General features: G+C 37.5%; 1 protein-coding gene across 2 annotated transcripts; it reads right to left on the bottom strand.

The window, feature by feature from the left end:
* Window positions 1-637: 637 nt before the first annotated feature.
* LOC106069241 (uncharacterized) lies at window positions 638-19443 on the bottom strand. 2 transcript variants are annotated; one of them, XM_056031352.1, is made up of 7 exons: window positions 19048-19443; window positions 14101-14276; window positions 11580-11663; window positions 9750-9776; window positions 3338-4018; window positions 1096-1428; window positions 638-812 (listed from the first exon to the last, which is right to left on the bottom strand). In XM_056031352.1, the coding sequence occupies exons 1-7, from the start codon at window positions 19326-19328 to the stop codon at window positions 748-750; spliced, it is 1647 nt and encodes a 548-aa protein (XP_055887327.1). In that variant the 5' UTR covers window positions 19329-19443; the 3' UTR covers window positions 638-747. The 2 variants fall into 2 exon arrangements, with proteins under 2 accessions (XP_055887327.1, XP_055887337.1); XM_056031362.1 differs by lacking the exon at window positions 11580-11663.
* Between the last annotated feature and the right edge of the window lie 1898 nt (window positions 19444-21341).

Genomic DNA, 21341 nt, shown 5'->3' with positions numbered 1-21341 from the left:
TGAAGGATTATCCGAATTATGTAAAACATTTTACTTCGGGGGCCGATTTTGAGTTTGTGTTTCCACACAAACTGTCTTTTGTAACCTTGTTTTTTAAAATCTGCTTGCATATATAATTTTAAAAATTAGATGGCTCACTTTCGGAAAAGAAAAAAGTAGCCGTTGCATCAGAACTTTGAATGATCTAAAATATGATGCTCGATTTTCATTTTCTCTTCTAGTTTCTGATATCTAAACGGGACGGACGGACAGAGAGGCCACATAAAACTAATAGCGTCTTTTCCCCTTTCGTGGACGCTAAAAAGATCAAGACATTTGTGTACAGACTTAGAAGTGGAAGAAAAAACCTATACACGATGTAGAAACAGACCCATGATAAACTATTGCAACATACTGTGATGCCACAGTCAGTACAGCAAGAAAATACACTATGATGATACACTAGATAATGTACGATAAAAGAACTCTGACGATACAGCTATAATAATACAATTATGATGATAGAACTAATTTTAAAAAGTATATGATGCACTATATACAATACCAGGATACACTAGGATAATGTTACAGATGAACTCTGTCCACGGTAAAGTTGAACCATTACACAGTACATCAGATCGAAAACAAAAAGATGAACTGAGCTATACGTTTTGTTTAATGAACTTCAAATTGATGGCATAGAACACACATTTGAATCATTGTGATCAATTTTCTAGGGGTCGATGTTAATAGTCGTGTGATGTTCAACTAACGGTCACCAAACAACAGCAGTTTAAACCAAGACACTGATGGAAGAAAGTCTGATCCAAAACCTGAGGGTTAGAAAATGGTTTAAGTGTTAAGCCCATTGGTATACAAGTGATTTGAAAGTATATGTGTAGTGTGATGGCCTATGTCTAGTCGGTTGCTAATGTGTAGTCTGATGATGATGTGTGTTGTCTTTTGGTATAGGTCCAGTTTGAGGGTAAATTTGTTGTTTGATGGCATAGGTTTTGCTTGATGAGGTTGTAATAACACAAACTCTCTTAGTAATCTTGTTGTATAGAAGTTAGGGAACTGCTTGTTTTAAACTTAAAAAGACAATTTCAAACTTACCAAACAAACAGTCGGACCAAGTAGTAGCAGTGAGTTGTTCTGTTTTTTCTATGTTTGGTCTTTCTACTTTTGGTCTTTCTATTTTTGGTCTTTCTATATTTGGTCTTTCTAAGTTTGGTCTTTCTATTTCTGGTCTTTCTATGTGTGGTCTTTCTATGTGTGGTCTTTCTCTGTTTGGACTTTCTATGTGTGGTCTTTCTATGTTTGGTCTTTCTATGTGTGGTCTTTCTATGTTTGGTCTTTCTATGCTTGGTCTTTCTATGTTTGGTCTTTCTATGTTTGGTCTTTCTATGCTTGGTTTTTCTCTTTTCGGTTTTTCTCTTTTCGTTTCTTCTGCAATAGAAACATTCCAATGTTGGTAAGGAATGAAGTCACTGACACTAGCATTTATACCTATATACCATCGAGCTCACTTTACACGCACACACACACACAACCATGCTAACACTATGAAAAATAAATGTCAATGCAAAATTACTATTTTGAATGCAATACAACTACATGTACTAGAGAGCCTAGATTCTATCGCCACATATACACAAATAATAATGTTTTCCTTTCTTTATTAAACAATAAATATTGAACTATTAAATCCAGTTCTGGAGACATTGTTTGGACTATTGAAAAATAAATGCTTTGTATTTGTATTATCTGAACAATGAAATTTTAGTTATAGAATTCACCATCCAAATTTATTGTGACCAACAAACAAAATGAGATATTTAAAAAAGAGGTTCTCAAATTGTGAGACACGCCGCGACTGGGTTAAAAACGTAAAATGACATTATTAGCAATATTTGACATTTAGAACCATCTAATTAAGAAACTTCTAAGTAAGACACTGTCTTATTGATCCTGTGATCGTCAGAGGCGTCTACAAGAGGATCGACTCCAAACTTTTTATTTTTTATAATACCTCTATTAAAGACAGAACTTCGTGGAGGAACCTGGATGGAACCTGGGCACGGATCTCAAAAAAGGCTCAACCAATTTTCCTAGAAATTTAACAGTTGATGTATATCGCTGAGAAAGGATTACTAGCTCGTTGGGTACATGGAGAACACTCTAGTTTGATCGTTTTAATTTTTTAAAGTACAAAAATAAATACATTTTAATTTGGCTAGACAGCTAGGTCTAGATCTAGCTACGGCATCGGTTTTTAAAGGACAATCTGTTCTTGAAATTTGGAATTTCCGCATTATTGATGTTAGGGTTAGAGATAGGAGAGGGGCGGGGCGGGGTTAAAAATGTTACATCGTTTTTTATATAACATTCATTAGTTATTAACAGAAAAACAATCGCTCTAGAAGTTGTGTAAAGGGAGTATTTTTTTTATTGATTCTCTTGTTTAAACATTTCCCCTAACGCGATTCTTCTCGATTTTCTCAGGATGGTGGGATGTCTTCTAACTGTCGTACATCTTTCTTTCGATGACAAATTCTTGACAAAACGGCTCGCAATAAGACCTCTTAATTAACATGAAGATAATCTTAAGAAGACCACTCGGATTACAACCGTACATGGGCTAGATGCGCCCCGAATGTCCTTCACATTTTAGTATTAACCAGTGCTTTGTTTTTACTTCATAACCTGGGTTTTGGTTTGGTTTTTGTTTTTACTAGGACAAATATAGCAGAGGGGGCGAGGTGGTTGAGTGGTCAAGCGATTGGCTTCCGTACAGGGGGGTCTCGGTTTCGAATCTCAGAGAAGGCTGGGATTTTGAATTTCGTGATTTTTAGTACTTCCCAGACTCCAACCAACTCTAATGGGTACCTCAAATTTGTTGGAGAAAGTAAAGGCGATTGGTTGTTGAGCTACATGACACCCTCGTTACCGGTCGGCCACAGAAACAGATGACAATGACATTGTCTGCCCTATAGATCGCAATCTCTGAAATGTTTAAGAGATAAGCCCACCTCATCTTGATTAGGACTTGCACTTATCAGAAGGAGAAAGCCTTTTTGCAGAGCCCCCCCCCCCCAGATCATAGCTGGCAAAAGGGGGATGAGCACAATCGGGGGAGGGGGGCGTCTCTAGTAAAAGTTAGAGAAACACTGTTCTTCAGAATAGTATTTATTACCAGTGAAAGTATATTTTTATTTTGGTTAATTTACTGTAGTACTTCTGATCTATTGAAATGTTGTAGGAATATTTTTAAAAAATATTTGGCTAAGAAATGAGGTCATCAAAAACTGACAAGATCTACTTCTGTTATAGCGTCGCTTCATTAATAAGTAATTACCAGGAATGTTCTCTTTCCTTGGACTCATTTTACTTCCTTTTTTCTCCACTTGTCGCCCGGAATTCTTGATGTTCTTCTTGTGTCGCCGTATCTCTTCAAGCCTTGTGTGGAAGTTTGTTTGTGGGTTGTCTACCACTTGGTAAATGTGGTGGTGGTCTACGGGAGGCTCATCGGAAATAACTTTCTCTGGCGCCGCTACAGCGGGCTCTACAACTGGTTCTTCTGGAGGCATAGCTACATCCGTTGGTTCATAGTCAGGTTTCGCTACAAGAGGTTCTTTTATTGGCTCCGCTATAATAGGTTCTTCTACAGGCACCGGTTCATTTACTGGTTCGCCCGCTTGGACATCTTCCAAACGTTTGTCTATGTCTTCCATTTCAAGCTCATCGCCCGCGACTTCTTGTTCTTCAACCACTGGCTTTGGGGCAACTTCAGCCTCAGCGACATCATCTGTATCGTCTTCGTAGGAGTCTTCTTCCTCTAGAGTTTCCTGAATCACTCGAACCTCGAGTGTTGGTAGAATTTCATTTTCTGGTTCGTCGTGCCCAGGAGGTGGCGGTGGCTCGGGCATTGCTACTTGAGGGGGCTCGGGCACTGCTGCAGGAGGGGGCTTGGGTATTGGCGGCGGTTTGGGCTTTTCTTTCTTTGGTGGTGGAGGTTTTCTTGGAGTAAAATGCTCCTCTGAAATTTTAAATTAAAATGTTTTGTTTTTTTAAAAAGGAAGTGAATAGAATGCATTTATTACCCAAGAATTTCAAGTTGACCCGTGCCAGGGGAGGTTGTCACAAACACGAAATAGGTTATAAGCAGGGCTACAAGACACAAAAAGAGGCATGGGTGTTATTGTGTGCTGAGTTACCTTGTCCACTGCTAGCTACTGACCTTTTCCAGCAGAAAGATGTTCAGAAAGGCTATTTGTGTGTGCTGTTACGTGCACTGATTAATATTACTTGTATCTCTAGTTAACGACCTACAAGAAACAATACACGCTCAATTAGACGTCATGTGACTTGTTAATTGAGAATCTATGGAGCAAGTTGTCATATGTATGTCCCCTACCGCCAGGGTGAAAAACGCGTTGATGCAATCAAAAGCATCTGGTGGGCGATACAGTAATTGAGGCTAGTGAGAGTATTTTGGTTTCATCAGACAAAGGAGAAAATACATTAATAATAAGATAAACACGGAACGATATAGAGGCTTAAAAACATACCACAAATATGTGACTAAAATGATTTTTGGATTGATCAATTTATCTATTTATTTAGACAAACAGTATTACAAGTTATTTTAGCTTTTCAAGGGTGAAATTCGATGCATGCGGACATTATCTAGGCTAGACATTAGGCCTATGTAGGCTTGACGTTATCTAGGCTTGACATTATGTAGGCTTAGTCATTCTAACGACCTAGTCTTTTTTTTTCTTACTCTGTAGTACTATTAAGTGACTACAAACACTGTCTGATTATATCAATTGAACATCTCTATTTTGTATAAACTTAATGGGATATAAAATGTAGCATTCCTACAGATGTTGTACATAAGAAAGTTTTGTTCACTTCATAATGATTAACGAATACTGACTGACATAATAATTTAAACTAATGTAATTTTAAAAAGATAATCAATAGTCTTTAGCTGTGTAGTAATCTCTAGTCTGATTCGTAACTTGGTATTTGTAATTATCAGTTACTGAACAGTTGTTGTTGATGTTTTTGTTGTTCTTGTTGTTGTTGTTGATGTTGTTGTTGTTGATGTTTTCCTTCACTCTAATGTAAATCTATTTAGATGCACGTAACGTCTATCTACTAGGTTATAGCTAAACGCACTTTCTAAACTTGGAATTGTAAGGATTAACTACTGCCTCAAAGATGAAAACAATGGTCATTTCCTAACACTGGACAGTCTCTGCTCCAAGACAAAAAAAAAAACACCCTAAAAACGGAATCCAAAGCACACAAGAAACCCGCGATAGATAAAACCGTTAGTAGATATATGATGGGTCTCTTGATCTATGAACACAAGGTATAAGTAGTTGAAAACTTTTTGAAACTCTCTCTTTTGGAAAGAATGTAATGAGCCAAAGAGTACTCACTGAGCCAAAGAGTACTCACTGAGCCAAAGAGTACTCACTGAGCCAAAGAGTACTCACTGAGCCAAAGAGTACTTATTGAAAAAAAAAAGTGCCCACTGAACACAAGAGGACTCAACCAACAAAGTTTAGTAAGTGTAGACCCTAACCTCTTCAAACTTCAATATCACTGTATCCTATAATTTTAATAAATCTTTAAAAAAAAACATATCGTATTCGCGAAAAATGGAATATATATATATATATATATATATATTAAACATGCATATTTATTTTTAAAAAGGTGTTTTTTTAGAAATGGGGAGGCCCCGTTTAAGAGTGATTTTTTCTGTGGCTACTCAGCATTGTAAACAGACTTTTGAAATCATAAAAGTGAAGTTGTTTTTTTTAATCTAAAGTTTAACCCCAGAGAAGCTAGAAAGAGTTGATTGATAGTTTTATAACTGTACACTTAGAACGTTGACGTAGCTGAACGGATACATACCGTAATCTCAATAAAGCTAAGACAGTTAAGTCTTAAATAAAATCCTTTATAATTGACATTGTTCCAACTAGTTTAAAAACAAGAATTATAGTGTGTTTTTTATTATTTTTTAAAACAAAGCTTATATTAAGTGTAATTGTTTCAATTAGTTTGGATTAGTCATGTAGAAACGAGAAATAAAGTGTACACACTTTTTACCCTACAGAAAGACAAAGTGAGTTGATCTAATGTCTACTCAATGATTTTCTAAACAGTGACACTATTACAATCATCTAATCAAAAGAAGAATGGGGTGTTTGTTTTTTTTTGTTTTTTTTTTTTTTGCGATTCTTTTCTTTTCCTCCTCTTTTGGACTTAAAAACATTTCAAGAGTAACTGTCCCAACTGAGGATGACATTTCAAAATGTACACTAAGACCGACATGTGACAACCTGCCCGGCGTTCAACACAAAAATATATGTGTTAAAATGGTAGATAAAAGAAATGCTTCCAGTACAGGAATGTTTCTACTCTAGATTTTAATACAAAGTAGTTCATAAGTTTAATCGTAAACTATAGTTATAAACTAAACAGATAGTACAGGTAAACTAAATAGTAAACTAAATGACTACACATAAAGTACAGATAAACTAAATGACTAAATAGATAGTACAGGTAAATCAAAGGACTATAGAGATAGTTTAGGTAAATTAAATAACTACAGAGATAGTACAGGTAAACTATAAATGACTACAGAGATAGTACAGGTAAATTAAATGACTACAGAGATAGTACAGGTAAACTATAAATGACTACAGAGATAGTACAGGTAAATTAAATGACTACAGAGATAGTACAGGTAAATTAAATGACTACAGAGATAGTACAGGTAAACTTAATGACTACACATATAGTACATGTAAATTAAATGAATACACAGGTAGTACAATAAACTTAATTACTACACAGGTAGTACAATAAACTTAATGACGACACAGATATTACAGATAGTCAGTGGCGTAGCTACCAATGTGCGGGTGGTGCGGGCCGCACAGGGCACCAAGTGGAGAGGGGCACCAAAATTCCCCCAGTGTGTATTAATTTCCTATTTCCCTGAGCGTTTCAGTAAAAACGACTAATTGTATGGACACGAACAAACATAAACTTCTGTATTTTAAACATGAACTAATGATTTATAAACTAGTCATGTCGATATTTTGTTTCATCTCCTTGACTATTTCTTCCATACAATGTAAGCTATAGAACAGTTTGAATCTAATTTAATAGATTTATTTCGGACACACGGTACATGTTGTTACTACACTGATCGATGCTCTGTAATATAAGGAAGAAGAAGAAGATAGGCCAACCTTTTTTACTTCATTGTTTAGTCCACTGGTTTAATCTAGATATAGAGTTTACAAATATATTTCTAAACTCTAGCTCTAAACAATGGTCTTAGTTTATTCATTTCTTTATGATTCTTTATAGTTTAATTTTGGAAATAATTCCATTGTAATGTCAATATTTTAAAATAAGCTAACCTTTGTTTTCTACGAGTTTTTTTTTAACTAACTAGTTAATTGTAATACTGTAAAGTAAACAAAATGATGAACAGTGCTCAAGACAGACTTGTCTGGCTAGCTCCTCAAAACCATTTTAAGCTCAGACGGAGAAATCGGCATCCCTGATTGAATTGGCTGACGGCATGGATCAAAGAGTGACTTGGAGTTAGTAAAATTACTATCAAAATACGATCCACTCTTGAGGGAGCATGTGCTTCGAACTAAGCTTTGTTCCAGACCGAATACATTCTTGTCTCCACAAATACAAAATAAATTTATTACAATATTGGGGGATCACGTTAAAAAACAAATCATACAGCAAGTAAAACAAGCCAAATATTTATATATGACTTTTGACAGTACACCTGACATCTCAAAGTTGGATCAAACTTCCCAAATTTTACGGTACTTTGTCATGGATAATGACGGGGTGCAGGTTCGTGAGTCTTTTATTGACTTCATCGACACAAAGGACAAGCATGCTCCTGGAATCGCTGAGATGATTCTAGAGAAACTGCGTTCGAATGGCTTAGACATAATGGACTGCAGGGGTCAAGGCTATGATAATGATGCGGTCATGAAAGGTCAAAACTACGGTGTCCAAAAACGTATTCTAGAAGTAAATCCCAAAGCACTATTCATTGCCTGCTTAAACCATTCTCTTAATTTAGCAGGAATTCGAGCTGCTGAAGCTGAAGTCGATTCGGTAACATTTTTTGGTACACTTTTCTCAACTTCAACACACCGCTGAGATATCCTCATCAATATAACCGGAACTAGCCTTAAACGTTTAGTTTTGACCCGCTGGAGCGCCAGAGGAGAAGCCGTCAAGATGGTTAGGAATACATTTTCTAAAATTATAGAAACTCTGGAGACAATATCTAGCAGAGATGAAAATTCATCGACTAGATCTGAAGCAGATGGATTATTAGTTGCCATTCAGTCTTTTAATTTCCTCACCTATCTTGGATTTTGGGCTCCTGTTTTAACTGAAATTAATGATGCGCAAGTCTACCTTAAAAAATAAGGATTGTCTATTCGAGACTGCTCACTCAAACTAAAAACATTAGAGACATTTTTAAGAAGTAATCGAGAGGACATCGCTGAAGCCAGCATTACCTTTGCCGAAAGCGTGTGTTCAGATCTGAGAATCAGTACAGAACCTCAAAAACGTATTGGCCATAAGAAAAATGTGCCTGGTGAGAAAAGTGACGACTCTGTACTTACACACAAAGAAGAGCTACGAAGGGAAATTTATTCTACCTTGGACAGGATTGTTCAAGAAATAATCATCCGATTCGAGCAACTTCATGATGTAGCAGATAGGTATGAATTTTTGTCGCCTTCCCAGCTATTAAATCCTCAGGTCGAAATCAATCTCGATAGTACTCCTAGCGACATTGATAAAAACGAATTTCTGCTGGAGCGATAGAGGCTTCAACGGTTTGTTAGTTTCATCAGAAGCCTCCGAACTTCCAAAACAAGGACCTGTTGAGCTCTTGAAATTTATAAATAAATATCATCTAGATGATTCAGTCCCGAATATCGTCCTCATGATTCGCATATTTTTTACTATTGTGGTAAACGTCGCTTTATGCGAGAGAAGTTTTTTCCAAACTGAAACTGATCAAGAATTACTTGCGATCAACGATGACAAATTTACGACTCACTAATTTGGCCATTTTGTTCATTGAACAAGAGCTGGTGGAAAAAATTGATTTCGATAAAATTATTGATACTTTTGCCAGCAAAAGGTAAAGCTCGTAAAATTCCCTTGTAGTATGTTTATGTAAAAGTGATTTTTTGAATTAACAATATTTGATTAATGAATACATATTATTTTGAACAAAAAAGTAAGGTTTTACAATGTTATTATTTAGTTAGATTTTTTTTTGGGGGGGGGCATCAAGATGAGGTACCGCACCAGGCATCATATACTCTAGCTACGCCACTGCAGATAGTACTGGTAAACTAAATGCCTTAAGATATGTTACAGGTAAACTAAATGCCTTAAGATATGTTACAGGTAAACTAAATGCCTTAAGATATGTTACAGGTAAACTAAATGCCTTAAGATATGTTACAGGTAAACTAAATGCCTTAAGATATATTACAGGTAAACTAAATGCCTTAAGATATATTACAGGTAAACTAAATGCCTTAAGATATATTACAGGTAAACTAAATGCTTTAAGATATATTACAGGTAAACTAAATGCCTTAAGATATATTACAGGTAAACTAAATGCCTTAAGATATATTACAGGTAAACTAAATGACTACAAAACTTACCGTGTACATCATCCCACACCAGATAATCTGAGTAAAAAAATGAAATTATAAATCAACTATGAGTTAACATGGTAATAGACTGTCAAATAACCTGGTAATGGACTGTCAGATAACATGGTAATGGACTGTCAGATAACATGGTAATGGACTGTCAGATAACATGGTAATGGACTATCAGATAACCTGGTAATGGACTGTCAGATAACCTGGTAATGGGCTGTCAGATAACATGGTAATGGACTGTCAGATAACATAGTAATGGACAGTCAGATAACATGGTAATGGACTGTCAGATAACATGGTAATAGACTCTCAGATAACCTGGTAATGGACTGTCAGATAACCTGGTAATGGACTATCAGATAATCTGGTAATGGACTATCAGATAACCTGGTAATGGACTATCAGATAACCTGGTAATGGACTATCAGATAACCTGGTAATGGACTATCAGATAATCTGGTAATGGACTATCAGATAACCTGGTAATGGACTATCAGATAACATGGTAATGAACTATCAGATAACCTGGTAATAGACTATCAGATAACCTGGTAATGGACTGTCAGATAACTTGGTAATGGACTGTCAGATAACCTGGTAATGGACTCTCAGATAACCTGGTAATGGACTATCAGATAACTTGGTAATAGACTATCAGATAACCTGGTAATGGACTATCAGATAATCTGGTAATAGACTATCAGATAACCTGGTAATAGACTATCAGATAACCTGGTAATGGACTGTCAGATAACTTGGTAATGGACTGTCAGATAACCTGGTAATGAACTGTCACATAACCTGGTAATGGACTGTCAGATAACATGGTAATGGACTGTCAGATAACCTGGTAATGGACTATCAGATAACCTGGTAAAGGACTATCAGATAACCTGGTAATGGACTATCAGATAACCTGGTAAAGGACTATCAGATAACATGGTAATGGACTGTCAGATAACCTGGTAATGGACTATCAGATAACCTGGTAATGGACTGTCAGATAACCTGGTAATGGACTGTCAGATAACTTGGTAATGGACTGTCAGATAACCTGGTAATGGACTGTCAGATAACCTGGTAATAGACTATCAGATAACCTGGTAATAGACTATCAGATAACCTGGTAATAGACTATCAGATAACCTGGTAATAGACTATCAGATAACCTGGTAATGGACTGTCAGATAACCTGGTAATGGACTATCAGATAACCTGGTAATAGACTATCAGATAACCTGGTAATAGACTATCAGATAACCTGGTAATAGACTATCAGATAACCTGGTAATGGACTGTCAGATAACCTGGTAATGGACTGTCAGATAACCTGGTAATGGACTGTCAGATAACCTGGTAATGGACTGTCAGATAACCTGGTAATGGACTGTCAGATAACCTGAGTTGCTTTACTACCAGAAAATGTAAATAGAAAAACTATATTCGTAAAGTCCACGTCGTGTGTTGTTGCTCATCAAACTGACATCTTGAAATAAAAATTCTTTGTCTCCATAGGAACTCAAACTCTATATCCATTATTGAGTAAGCCAAATGTTTAATGCTCCCACATACAAATAAGTGAGATAAAAACAAAGGAGCCAGATACCAACAGACATTTCAGAAAGACACGTCTGCTGGAGTTTCAATTTCAGTTTGACTCCTTACATTTAATAACCCGGCGCCTTTGGAATCAGTCAACTCTAAAATTCATGTGTGTGCGTGCGTGTGTGTGTGTGTGTGTGTCATCTGTCCCAACCTTTGTGTGTGACGTTTTTTCTTTCAACTAGGGCAAAGTGAAGTTTAAATAAATCAGTTCAGTATACTCACGGACAATAGAGGCGGCAAACAATATGGCAACGGCTGCTAATAACAGGTTACCGAAACAATCAAAGAAACCATTTTTCTCAAGATCTGCAGTTTAAACATGTAAATATTTTTTTAAAATACTTTTTAAAAAATGAAGCTTATATAGTTGTATTAATTAGTTTGGATAAATTGTGTAATTAAATTTGTAATAGATCTAGACTTACAATAATAAGCCTGAGCGATTAGAAATAGTTTTAACATATGTTTTTGTTTATCACATTTTAATGTTTTTAGCTTTCTCAATTTGCTATGATCCTATCACTTTCTCAATGCGCTATGATCCTTTCACTTGTCTGGACCAGTTGGAAAGGGGTAGGGGAACAAAGAGAGCGGTATCTGAGTGAAGGTTACGGTGATAGATTTTTAAATGCATTTATTTTAAAACATTTAGTTGCACGACATGGACTAGATGACCATGCCAGGGAAGAGCTTATGAAAATAGAGGGTTTTATAGCTTTGTATTGATGGTTTCGAACTTTTCTATCTACAAATTTATACCACCTTATCAGTCAAGTACAATTTCTTTCCCTTGTTTGAGATACTAAACAAATTAATTAATTACCAATAGGTATTAAATAATTGTATTTTTTTTTATTGTTTCATGTTTTGTCAGGTAAAAGAAATAAGTGCGAAATGTCAGCTTGATCCGAGATTGGTTGTGAGAGAAATAAGGTGTAGAAACTTTTTATCAGACAGAGAGAGACAGTTGATATCAGCTTTCAGAAAAAACTCCATATTTATTGTTCCGATATTTTCAGCCATGACACGTAACTAAAAAACACATTATTTACATTTGACTAGAGTAACACCATTAGTAAAATCACTAAATTGAGAGGGGCTGCAGGGAAAAATAATAAATTAGTATATTTTTACATAAGAAAATGAATCAAAATTGAAACTACAACAGCACAACGTATCAAAAATACTTAGAAAGACAAAACGGTAAACACACATTTCTTATTCCATATGCCTTAGTGTCATTAGAGCATTAAAAGCATTGCCTAAATCAGACAGAAAACCCAACAACTAGCAGAGTTTAAGCCTTGATGAACACAAGAGACGCGTAGGACGTAAATATCTTCTCTTTTTGAGGAACGTCTGTAATGTATAAAATAAGATAAGACATACTCCGGATAGCAGCGAGACTTAAGCACATGGTAAACAACAGAGAGACTTGAACACATTGTAAAGAACAGAGAGACTTGAACACATTGTAAAGAACAGAGAGACTTGAACACATTGTAAAGAACAGAGAGACTTGAACACATTGTAAAGAACAGAGAGACTTGAACACATTGTAAACAACAGAGAGACTTGAACACATTGCAAACACCAGAGACTTAAACACATTGTAAACAACAGAGAGACTTGAACACATTGTAAACAACAGAGAGACTTGAACACATTGTAAACAACAGAGAGACTTGAACACATTGTAAACAACAGAGACTTGAACACATTGTAAACAACAGAGAGACTTGAACACATTGTAAACAACAGAGAGACTTGAACACATTGTAAACAACAGAGAGACTTGAACACATTGTAAACAACAGAGAGACATGAACACATTGTAAACAACAGAGAGACTTGAACACATTGCAAACAACAGAGAGACTTGAACACATTGTAAACAACAGACTTGAACACATTGTAAACAACAGAGAGACTTAAACATATTGTAAACAACAGAGAGACTTGAACACATTGTAAACAACAGAGACTTGAACACATTGTAAACAACAGAGAGACTTGAACACATTGTAAACAACAGAGAGACTTGAACACATTGTAAACAACAGAAACTTGAACACATTGTAAACAACAGAGAGACTTGAACACATTGTAAACAACAGAGAGACTTGAACACATTGTAAACAACAGAGAGACTTGAACACATTGCAAACAACAGAGAGACTTGAACACATTGTTAACAACAGAGAGACTTGAACAAATTGTTAACAACAGAGAGACTTGAACACATTGTTAACAACAGAGAGACTTGAACACATTGTAAACAACAGAGAGACTTGAACACATTGCAAACAACAGAGAGACTTGAACACATTGTAAACAACAGAGAGACTTGAACACATTGTAAACAACAGACTTGAACACATTGTAAACAACAGAGAGACTTGAACACATTGCAAACAACAGAGAGACTTGAACACATTGTAAACAACAGACTTAAACACATTGTAAACAACAGAGAGACTTGAACACATTGTTAACAACAGAGAGACTTGAACACATTGTTAACAACAGAGAGACTTGAACACATTGTAAACAACAGAGAGACTTGAACAAATTGTAAACAACAGAGACTTGAATACATTGTAAACAACAGAGACTTGAACACATTGTAAACAACAGAGACTTGAATACATTGTAAACAACAGAGACTTGAACACATTATAAAGAACAGTGAAAAACTTTATGCTTGGATTTTAAAAATACTTTTGCATTATTTCTTATTTACCGTAAAATAGTCCAGGCCTGCGTTTTGCTGGTAGGATAATTCTGCATGGTCTTGGACAACGGTCAGTGCCTACCGCTCTGGACACACAACAGTTAGAATTGTGTGCGCACATTGGGCTTGTGCCTTTAGACTCCGATACATTAGAATCGTGTGCAGCCTTGGATGATTGGGATAGGCTGTGGAGACATGGAGACTATGACACAGATAGGCTGTGGAGACATGGAGACTATGACAGATAGGCTGTGGAGACATGGAGACTATGACACAGATAGTCTGTGGAGACATGGAGACTATGACACAGATAGGCTGTGGAGACATGGAGACTATGACACAGATAGGCTGTGGAGACATGGAGACTATGACACAGATAGGCTGTGGAGACATGGAGACTATGACACAGATAGGCTGTGGAGACATGGAGACTATGACACAGATAGTCTGTGGAGACATGGAGACTATGACACAGATAGGCTGTGGAGACATGGAGACTATGACACAGATAGGCTGTGGAGAGAGACATGGAGACTATGACACAGATAGGCTGTGGAGACATGGAGACTATGACACAGATAGGCTGTGGAGACATGGAGACTATGACCTAGATAGGCTGTGGAGACATGGAACTATGACACAGATAGGCTGTGGAGACATGGAGACATGGAGACTATGACACAGATAGGCTGTGGAGACATGGAGACTATGACACAGATAGGCTGTGGAGACATGGAGACTATGACACAGATAGACTGTTGAGACATGGAGACTATGACACAGATAGGCTGTGGAGACATGGAGACTATGACACAGATAGGCTGTTGAGACATGGAGACTATGACACAGATAGGCTGTTGAGACATGGAGACTATGACACAGATAGGCTGTGGAGACATGGAGACTATGACACAGATACTTTTTTTAAAGAATTAGATTCCAAATAGGTCGCAAAGAGAGTTTCGTCCTGGCTTAGTTAAGTCACAAAGAGAGTTCCATCCTGGCCTAGTTAAGTCACAAAGAGAAATCCATCCTGGCCTAGTTAAGTCACAAAGAGAGTTCCATCCTGGCCTAGTTAAGTCACAAAGAGAGTTCCATCCAGGCCTAGATAAGTCACAAAGAGAGTTCCATCCAGGCCAAGTTAAGTCACAAAGAGAGTTCCATCCAGGCTTAGTTAAGTCACAAAGAGAGTTCCATCCAGGCCTAGTTAAGTCACAAAGAGAGTTCCATCCAGGCCTAGATAAGTCACAAAGAGAGTTCCATCCAGGCCAAGTTAAGTCACAAAGAGAGTTCCATCCAGGCCTAGATAAGTCACAAAGAGAGTTCCATCCAGGCCAAGTTAAGTCACAAAGAGAGTTACATCCAGGCCTAGATAAGTCACAAAGAGAGTTACATCCAGGCCTAGTTAAGTCACAAAGAGAGTTCCATCCAGGCCTAGCTAAGTTACAAAGAGATTTCCATCTAGGCGTCGTTCAGTCACAAAGATAGATCTACCTAAATCTAGTTAAGTCATAAGAGAGTTACATTTTAATTACAAAGAGAGTTCCATCCAGGCCTAGTTAAGTCACAAGAGAGTTCCATCCTGGCCTAGTTAAGTCACAAAGAGAGTTCCATCCTGGCCTATTTAAGTCACAAAGAGAGTTCCATCCAGGCCTAGTTAAGTCACAAAGAGAGTTCCATCCAGGCCTAGATAAGTCACAAAGAGAGTTACATTCAGGCCTAGTTAAGTCACAAGAGAGTTCCATATAGGCCTAGTTAAATCAAAAAGAGAGTTCCATCCTGGCCTAGTTAAGTCACAAAGAGAGTTCCATCCAGGCCTAGTTAAGTCACAAGAGAGTTTCATATAGGCCTAGTTAAATCACAAAGAGAGTTCCATCCAGGCCTAGTTAAGTCACAAAGAGAGTGTGACAGGTGGGGAAATGTGACGTGTGTTTGGCACGTTTTATGTCTAGGGGATGATTATTTTTAAAGCTATCACACCCCCACTTATCAGCATATGAATCGGGAGCAGACACGCAACGAGACAAAGCAATGAAAGATAGATACAAAAGTTAAAATAAAGGAAATTTATTTACATAAATATACATATAATAATAAAAAGGGGGAGGGTTTGCATCTATCTCTAGTATATTCTATGTTTAATCATCAATCTTGCACATAATAAGAGAGTATGTCACTTTGTCCTCTGACTTAGCTGGTTGTCCTGTTGATGTCGCAGCTGGCTGGGTCCTGGCTTGAGGTTCTGCAGCTGGAGGTGGCGCTCTAGCGGATAGAGGGACGCCGGCGATATAGCTCTTGTGGAGTCTCAGTCCCAAGTTCTAGTATCTGTAGTGGGCACAGTATGGCGGGTGGCCGGATACCGTGGGCACAAGGTTACTGCGGGCAGAGCTGATCTGCCGTGGGCAGTGTGAGTAACAGGATATGTCCAGTGAGTTGCAGAGGGTTGGCGTAGCTATGACGTCTCGCACAGATCTGACTCTATAGGGACGTCGCGCCTAATAGCTTGACAGGTGGGCTGTCGAATAGGCGGGCAATGCCGATAGCGCCAAGTAGTAGAGTTGGGTAGATCTCAGTAGGCAAATGCAGCGCTGAATAGCACTAAGCACAACTGCAGGTAAATGGATCGTTGATCCAGTAACTAGGCAATAGGTGATTCTTGATAGCAACTAGGCAAGTGCAGCGCTGATTAGCACTAAACCCATAGATAGGCCAGTAGGCAAATAGGCAGGTAAGTGATCCGATAAATAGGCAGACACCTGAGGGAGGCTGCGGATAAATAAAGACAAGTTAGGGCATGTCTCTTATGCATCTTATCGATGCCCTCGACTGAGGTGCATTCGTCAGATTGGTAAAATTGCTTTAGAGCATAAAGGGGAGATGATGACAAATGGGATTTGGAAAATAGATGGCAGATAGTGGCAATATAGAAATGTACATAAAAGGGGAAATAATAATATAAGAATGTACATAGAAGGGGAAATAATAATCTCAAATAAACAACACAGGTGGATAGAGAAAGAGAAGGGGGGGGGGAATGGGCGGTGGTCAGCGACCCAGACGATTTGTTTACATATGACCGTGGGTCGAGAACAATGGAGCGGGCTTGAATGTCCCTTCAAGCGGCGCAACTCTCATTAGAGTAAAATGAGTAAAGGGGAGATAATTCATATATCTTCTCCAAACGCAGTATCAGTGCGCTAGTAAAATTATCAAGGCGGCCAACCGAGATAAAGGAGATAAAATAAGGTGTACAAATATATACATGGTTGCATCAACGATCAATTGAGCAACGTAGCATTAATAGATTAATGCAATACATAAATAAATACATAGGACATGTTTATGCTTTCTACTTACGCCAGTGAGAAATACACAATGCACTAATTAAATATAAATGAACTAGGCAAAATACACATGATAAAATCCAATGGAAATAGCACAAAAGTAATTAAGATGGAACTTGTGATTAAGTTCGGCTTACCACTAGGTATTCCTCTAGGAGGGAGAATAAATGATATAGTCCAGACTCGATAGCTCAGCTCGAATGAGAAATGAAAAAGGGTCTGGCTTGAGTTGGTTTACTTTATATAAGCCTGGAAAGTGCGGGCGGACACAGGAAATGCCCTAGGCTAAGATTTGTCTTACACGTGGGTGGATTCGACTCGAGGTGGGAGCCGCACCTTGGAATATCACGCGGTGTGTTGACCAGGGTCATCTCTTAGATCAAAGAGAGACGTGAGAGAAGGGGGGGGGAGAAGGATTAGCTAGCATTCAAACCAAGGTGGTGTCAACCGCGACCGTCCTTCAGACATCCGGCGGCCAAGACAAAAGAGATTGTGTGTTTACCTTTCCCCGATCAAGGGCAGATAAATGGAAGGACGCGCTTAAGCTATCTCCAATGTGGTCAACTAAGTCTAGCCTGGAGAGGAAAAGGTGTGGCGGGTGAATGATTTAGGGGTAGGATGGACAAATAATTAAAATAAAATAAATAAATGATGAAAAATAATAATTAATGCTTTGATAAATTTGAGTGACTCTGACAGCGAGTTTTTGACTTGTCACAGAGAGTTCCATCCAGGCCTAGTTAAGTCACAAAGAGAGTTCCATATAGGCTTAGTTAAGTCACAAAGAGATTTCCATCTAGGCCTAGTTAAGTCACAAGAGAGTTCCATCCTGGCCTAGTTAAGTCACAAAGAGAGTTCCATGCAGGCCTAGTTAAGTCACAAAGAGACTTCCATCTAGGCCTAGTTAAGTCACAAGAGAGTTCCATCCTGGCCTAGTTAAATCACAAAGACAGTGCCATCTAGACTAAGTCACAATTTAAAACAAAAAATCAAATGTAAATATCTCATTTAAATAGCTTAATTACTTATACTTAGGTCCTCCCGTGCGATTCGACCAAAGAGCGGTAATCTCCATAGAAACAACATGAAACTAAACTTGCACATGTCCGACTCCAACAAACAAATGTAGTCATGTACATTGTGGATTATTTTAAATTTCGTTTCTTTCTCTGTTGCCTTTGTGCCTTTTGCAAAAAAAATGTTTAAAGTAATGGCGCTACTAACCCATCTAAGCTGGAGGATCATTAGATATGATGACACTCACATTTTCTTAATTCGTATGATTGGGTACATTCCTGCAAGTACTCCTTTTCAATAGTACCAATAAGGCTTGAAACGGGTTGCCTGATTCAGCCAGGAAAATTAACGACTTAGCAGAGCTCGAGTCTAGTCTCTAATTAACAAGCAAGACAAGATTTGTTTTGGAATTAAATATCTTTTTTTTAATTGAAGAATATCTTTAACTTATAAGATAAAATAAGATAAGATTTATAAGAAGAAAAGATAATGGTAGAAACTCTATAGTATTCATTCGTATTTAGTCTAGACTCTAGAAATGATATCTTGATATCTGTTAGATCCATAATATTCTGTGAAAGCTGTGTACACTAACCTTGACTTTGCATTGCGGTTGGTTGTACAATGGCTGTGTGAGGAGCAGCGGCTTTTTGAGCGGTGAGAGTGCGGACATTGGCTGGAATGATGACTCGTTAGATCCACATCACTGATGCTCGTCCCCACCGCAGACGATAATGGCGGCACCTCCACACTTGATCGGTTGCGCGTGTTCTTGTTGTTACAGTTGACGGAGCAGCTGTTGGAATGGCTGCAGGAGTTGTTCCTGTACTTCGTCTTGTCTCCACCCAGACAGAGATGTTGTCTGCTGTTTTCCATGACCCAAAACGCTGACCGCGATCATTCGCTGTAAGGATGTTTCGTTTTATTTTAATAGTCCAAATGAAACGCTTGGTCGTGATGGTTGCGAAATGATTACAAAAAGAAAAACGGGAAATGACACGGGAATACGAAAAAAGAAATTAGACTTTTTATATCTCTGTTTTAAAATTAGTTCAAATCTGAAAATGTTGTCAACTTTTGATAAATTCATGACGTCAAATCACAAATTATTTTTGATAGAAACTTTAGTATCCAACGTCTTTTAAAACAATAAAATTCTGATAATATTTTAGGTAGATCTTTTTTTTTTTTTACATACGCGTATTTTTTATTGAAGAAATAGTCTTGGTAGGAAAAAAAAACAACTTAAATACACAATTTTAGGGACTGCAGTAAAAACAAGACTAGTGTAATGTGAATGAAACAAACGATTTCTTTGTTTTTGACTTTGGTTTGTATTGTGTTTTCAAAAAACACCAAACTCTGAGACATCATGTTAATGTTTAGAATTTTTTTTTTTACGAGTTTGAACCTGCCAGCAAAGAGGCGAGTGTAAAGCCCTGAAAATAAGCTAGTTGCTAGGATAGCAAAGTTAAAATAAGATCAAAGGCTTTGAAAAGGAAATTTAAAAAAATGCAAGCTAAGACTCTACGGCAATGTTATCAAGATCCTCCGGCTAGCAAACAAGTTTTTGTAGGGAACAGTATCTGGGTACAGAAGTTGAGTCAGACAAAGAAAGGGTTTGGAGGACAACATTTATGGACTCTAATCCTGGCAAAAGACAGAAATTAACGAAGCGAGACGGTAGACAGATCATGTGTGGTACCCCAAAGGTCCAACAGACTAAACAGCTGATGAAAATGATGATTATAACGATGATGACGATGAGAATGCAAGAGAATGGGTTCCTGAGACGATGGTCTATTTCTCTGGACAGTGACGCATTGTTGGACACTTTGCTGTGTTATGGCTCTTCCGCCGTGTCAAATCCAAACAATTAAGTAAAAAGGAGGTAGCCTTTACCAACTCAGTAAACACCGGCGAAAGGTAGTCGACACGAGTGTTAACAAAATAAACACTTTTAATACTGAAAAAAGGGATCCGTCCAATGTCCTTCGTTATTAGCCGTCTGTATCTTCAAAAGACGTGGTGTTTCTAGTGTCGAATAGAGCGTTCTTGTTTTTTAAAGATCTGTCATGTCACTTGTCGCTAAGTAAAACTTTAACCCTATTCTCGAAACAAATAACTAATTCCTAATCATGTCATAACAGCTGCCATTGTAGCTAAAGTGGTCATGAATATTAAGGAGATGACCATTATGACCATTCACATCGATGTGTGAAGTTGGGTTACTTCCGAATGAGGACTTCTGAAGCATGACCTCCTTTCTTTAGGCTGGTGGAGAAACCAAACGTGGCAGCAGTTCTTGCCACTCCGATTGCTTTATTTTAGCCTCAGTTAAAAGAATTTCTTGCAATATTACTAGTCTGGTTGTAATGGTACAAAACATTTGTCTTCATTTATTTTGTGAATCGAATGTTATGCTTTGTTCAAAATAACATTAGTTTATAATATCATCGAGTAGTAAATGTTAAATAGTTAAGGCGCAGCGTATTCTCTTGTAAAAAGCCAAATTTTCTGGGACAGACAAAAAGTAGGTTTAGTTTTTTTTTTGTCATCCAGTCCAGAGAAAAACGAAGTAGTCCAGAACATGAATGAATAATTATATCAGACGCAAGGTTCTAGATCAAACAAGCTTGATTCTCTCCAATACTTTAGCAGCCGACGTGAAAGCAGTCTATTCCGGTAGACCTTTATCTGTTTTTCTTCCGTGGTCTTTTGGGGTTTCTCGATGATTACCAATGAGACCTTCCTGTGCACCCTTGCTCAGGTCTTGGTCAATTCATGGCTTCTCACTTCGTGGACTAGAACGGAGTAAATGAAGTTCTACCCTGTAGTGTTGTTCTGTGAACATTTGAACCTTTTTTTTGACGTTCGAAAGAAAAAGAG

This window comes from Biomphalaria glabrata, chromosome 1, assembly GCF_947242115.1.
Source record: "Biomphalaria glabrata chromosome 1, xgBioGlab47.1, whole genome shotgun sequence".
NCBI classification, from domain to species: Eukaryota; Metazoa; Mollusca; class Gastropoda; family Planorbidae; genus Biomphalaria; species Biomphalaria glabrata.
Note: the sequence above shows the minus strand (reverse complement) of the source record. Positions and strands in the feature narration are given on the sequence as shown.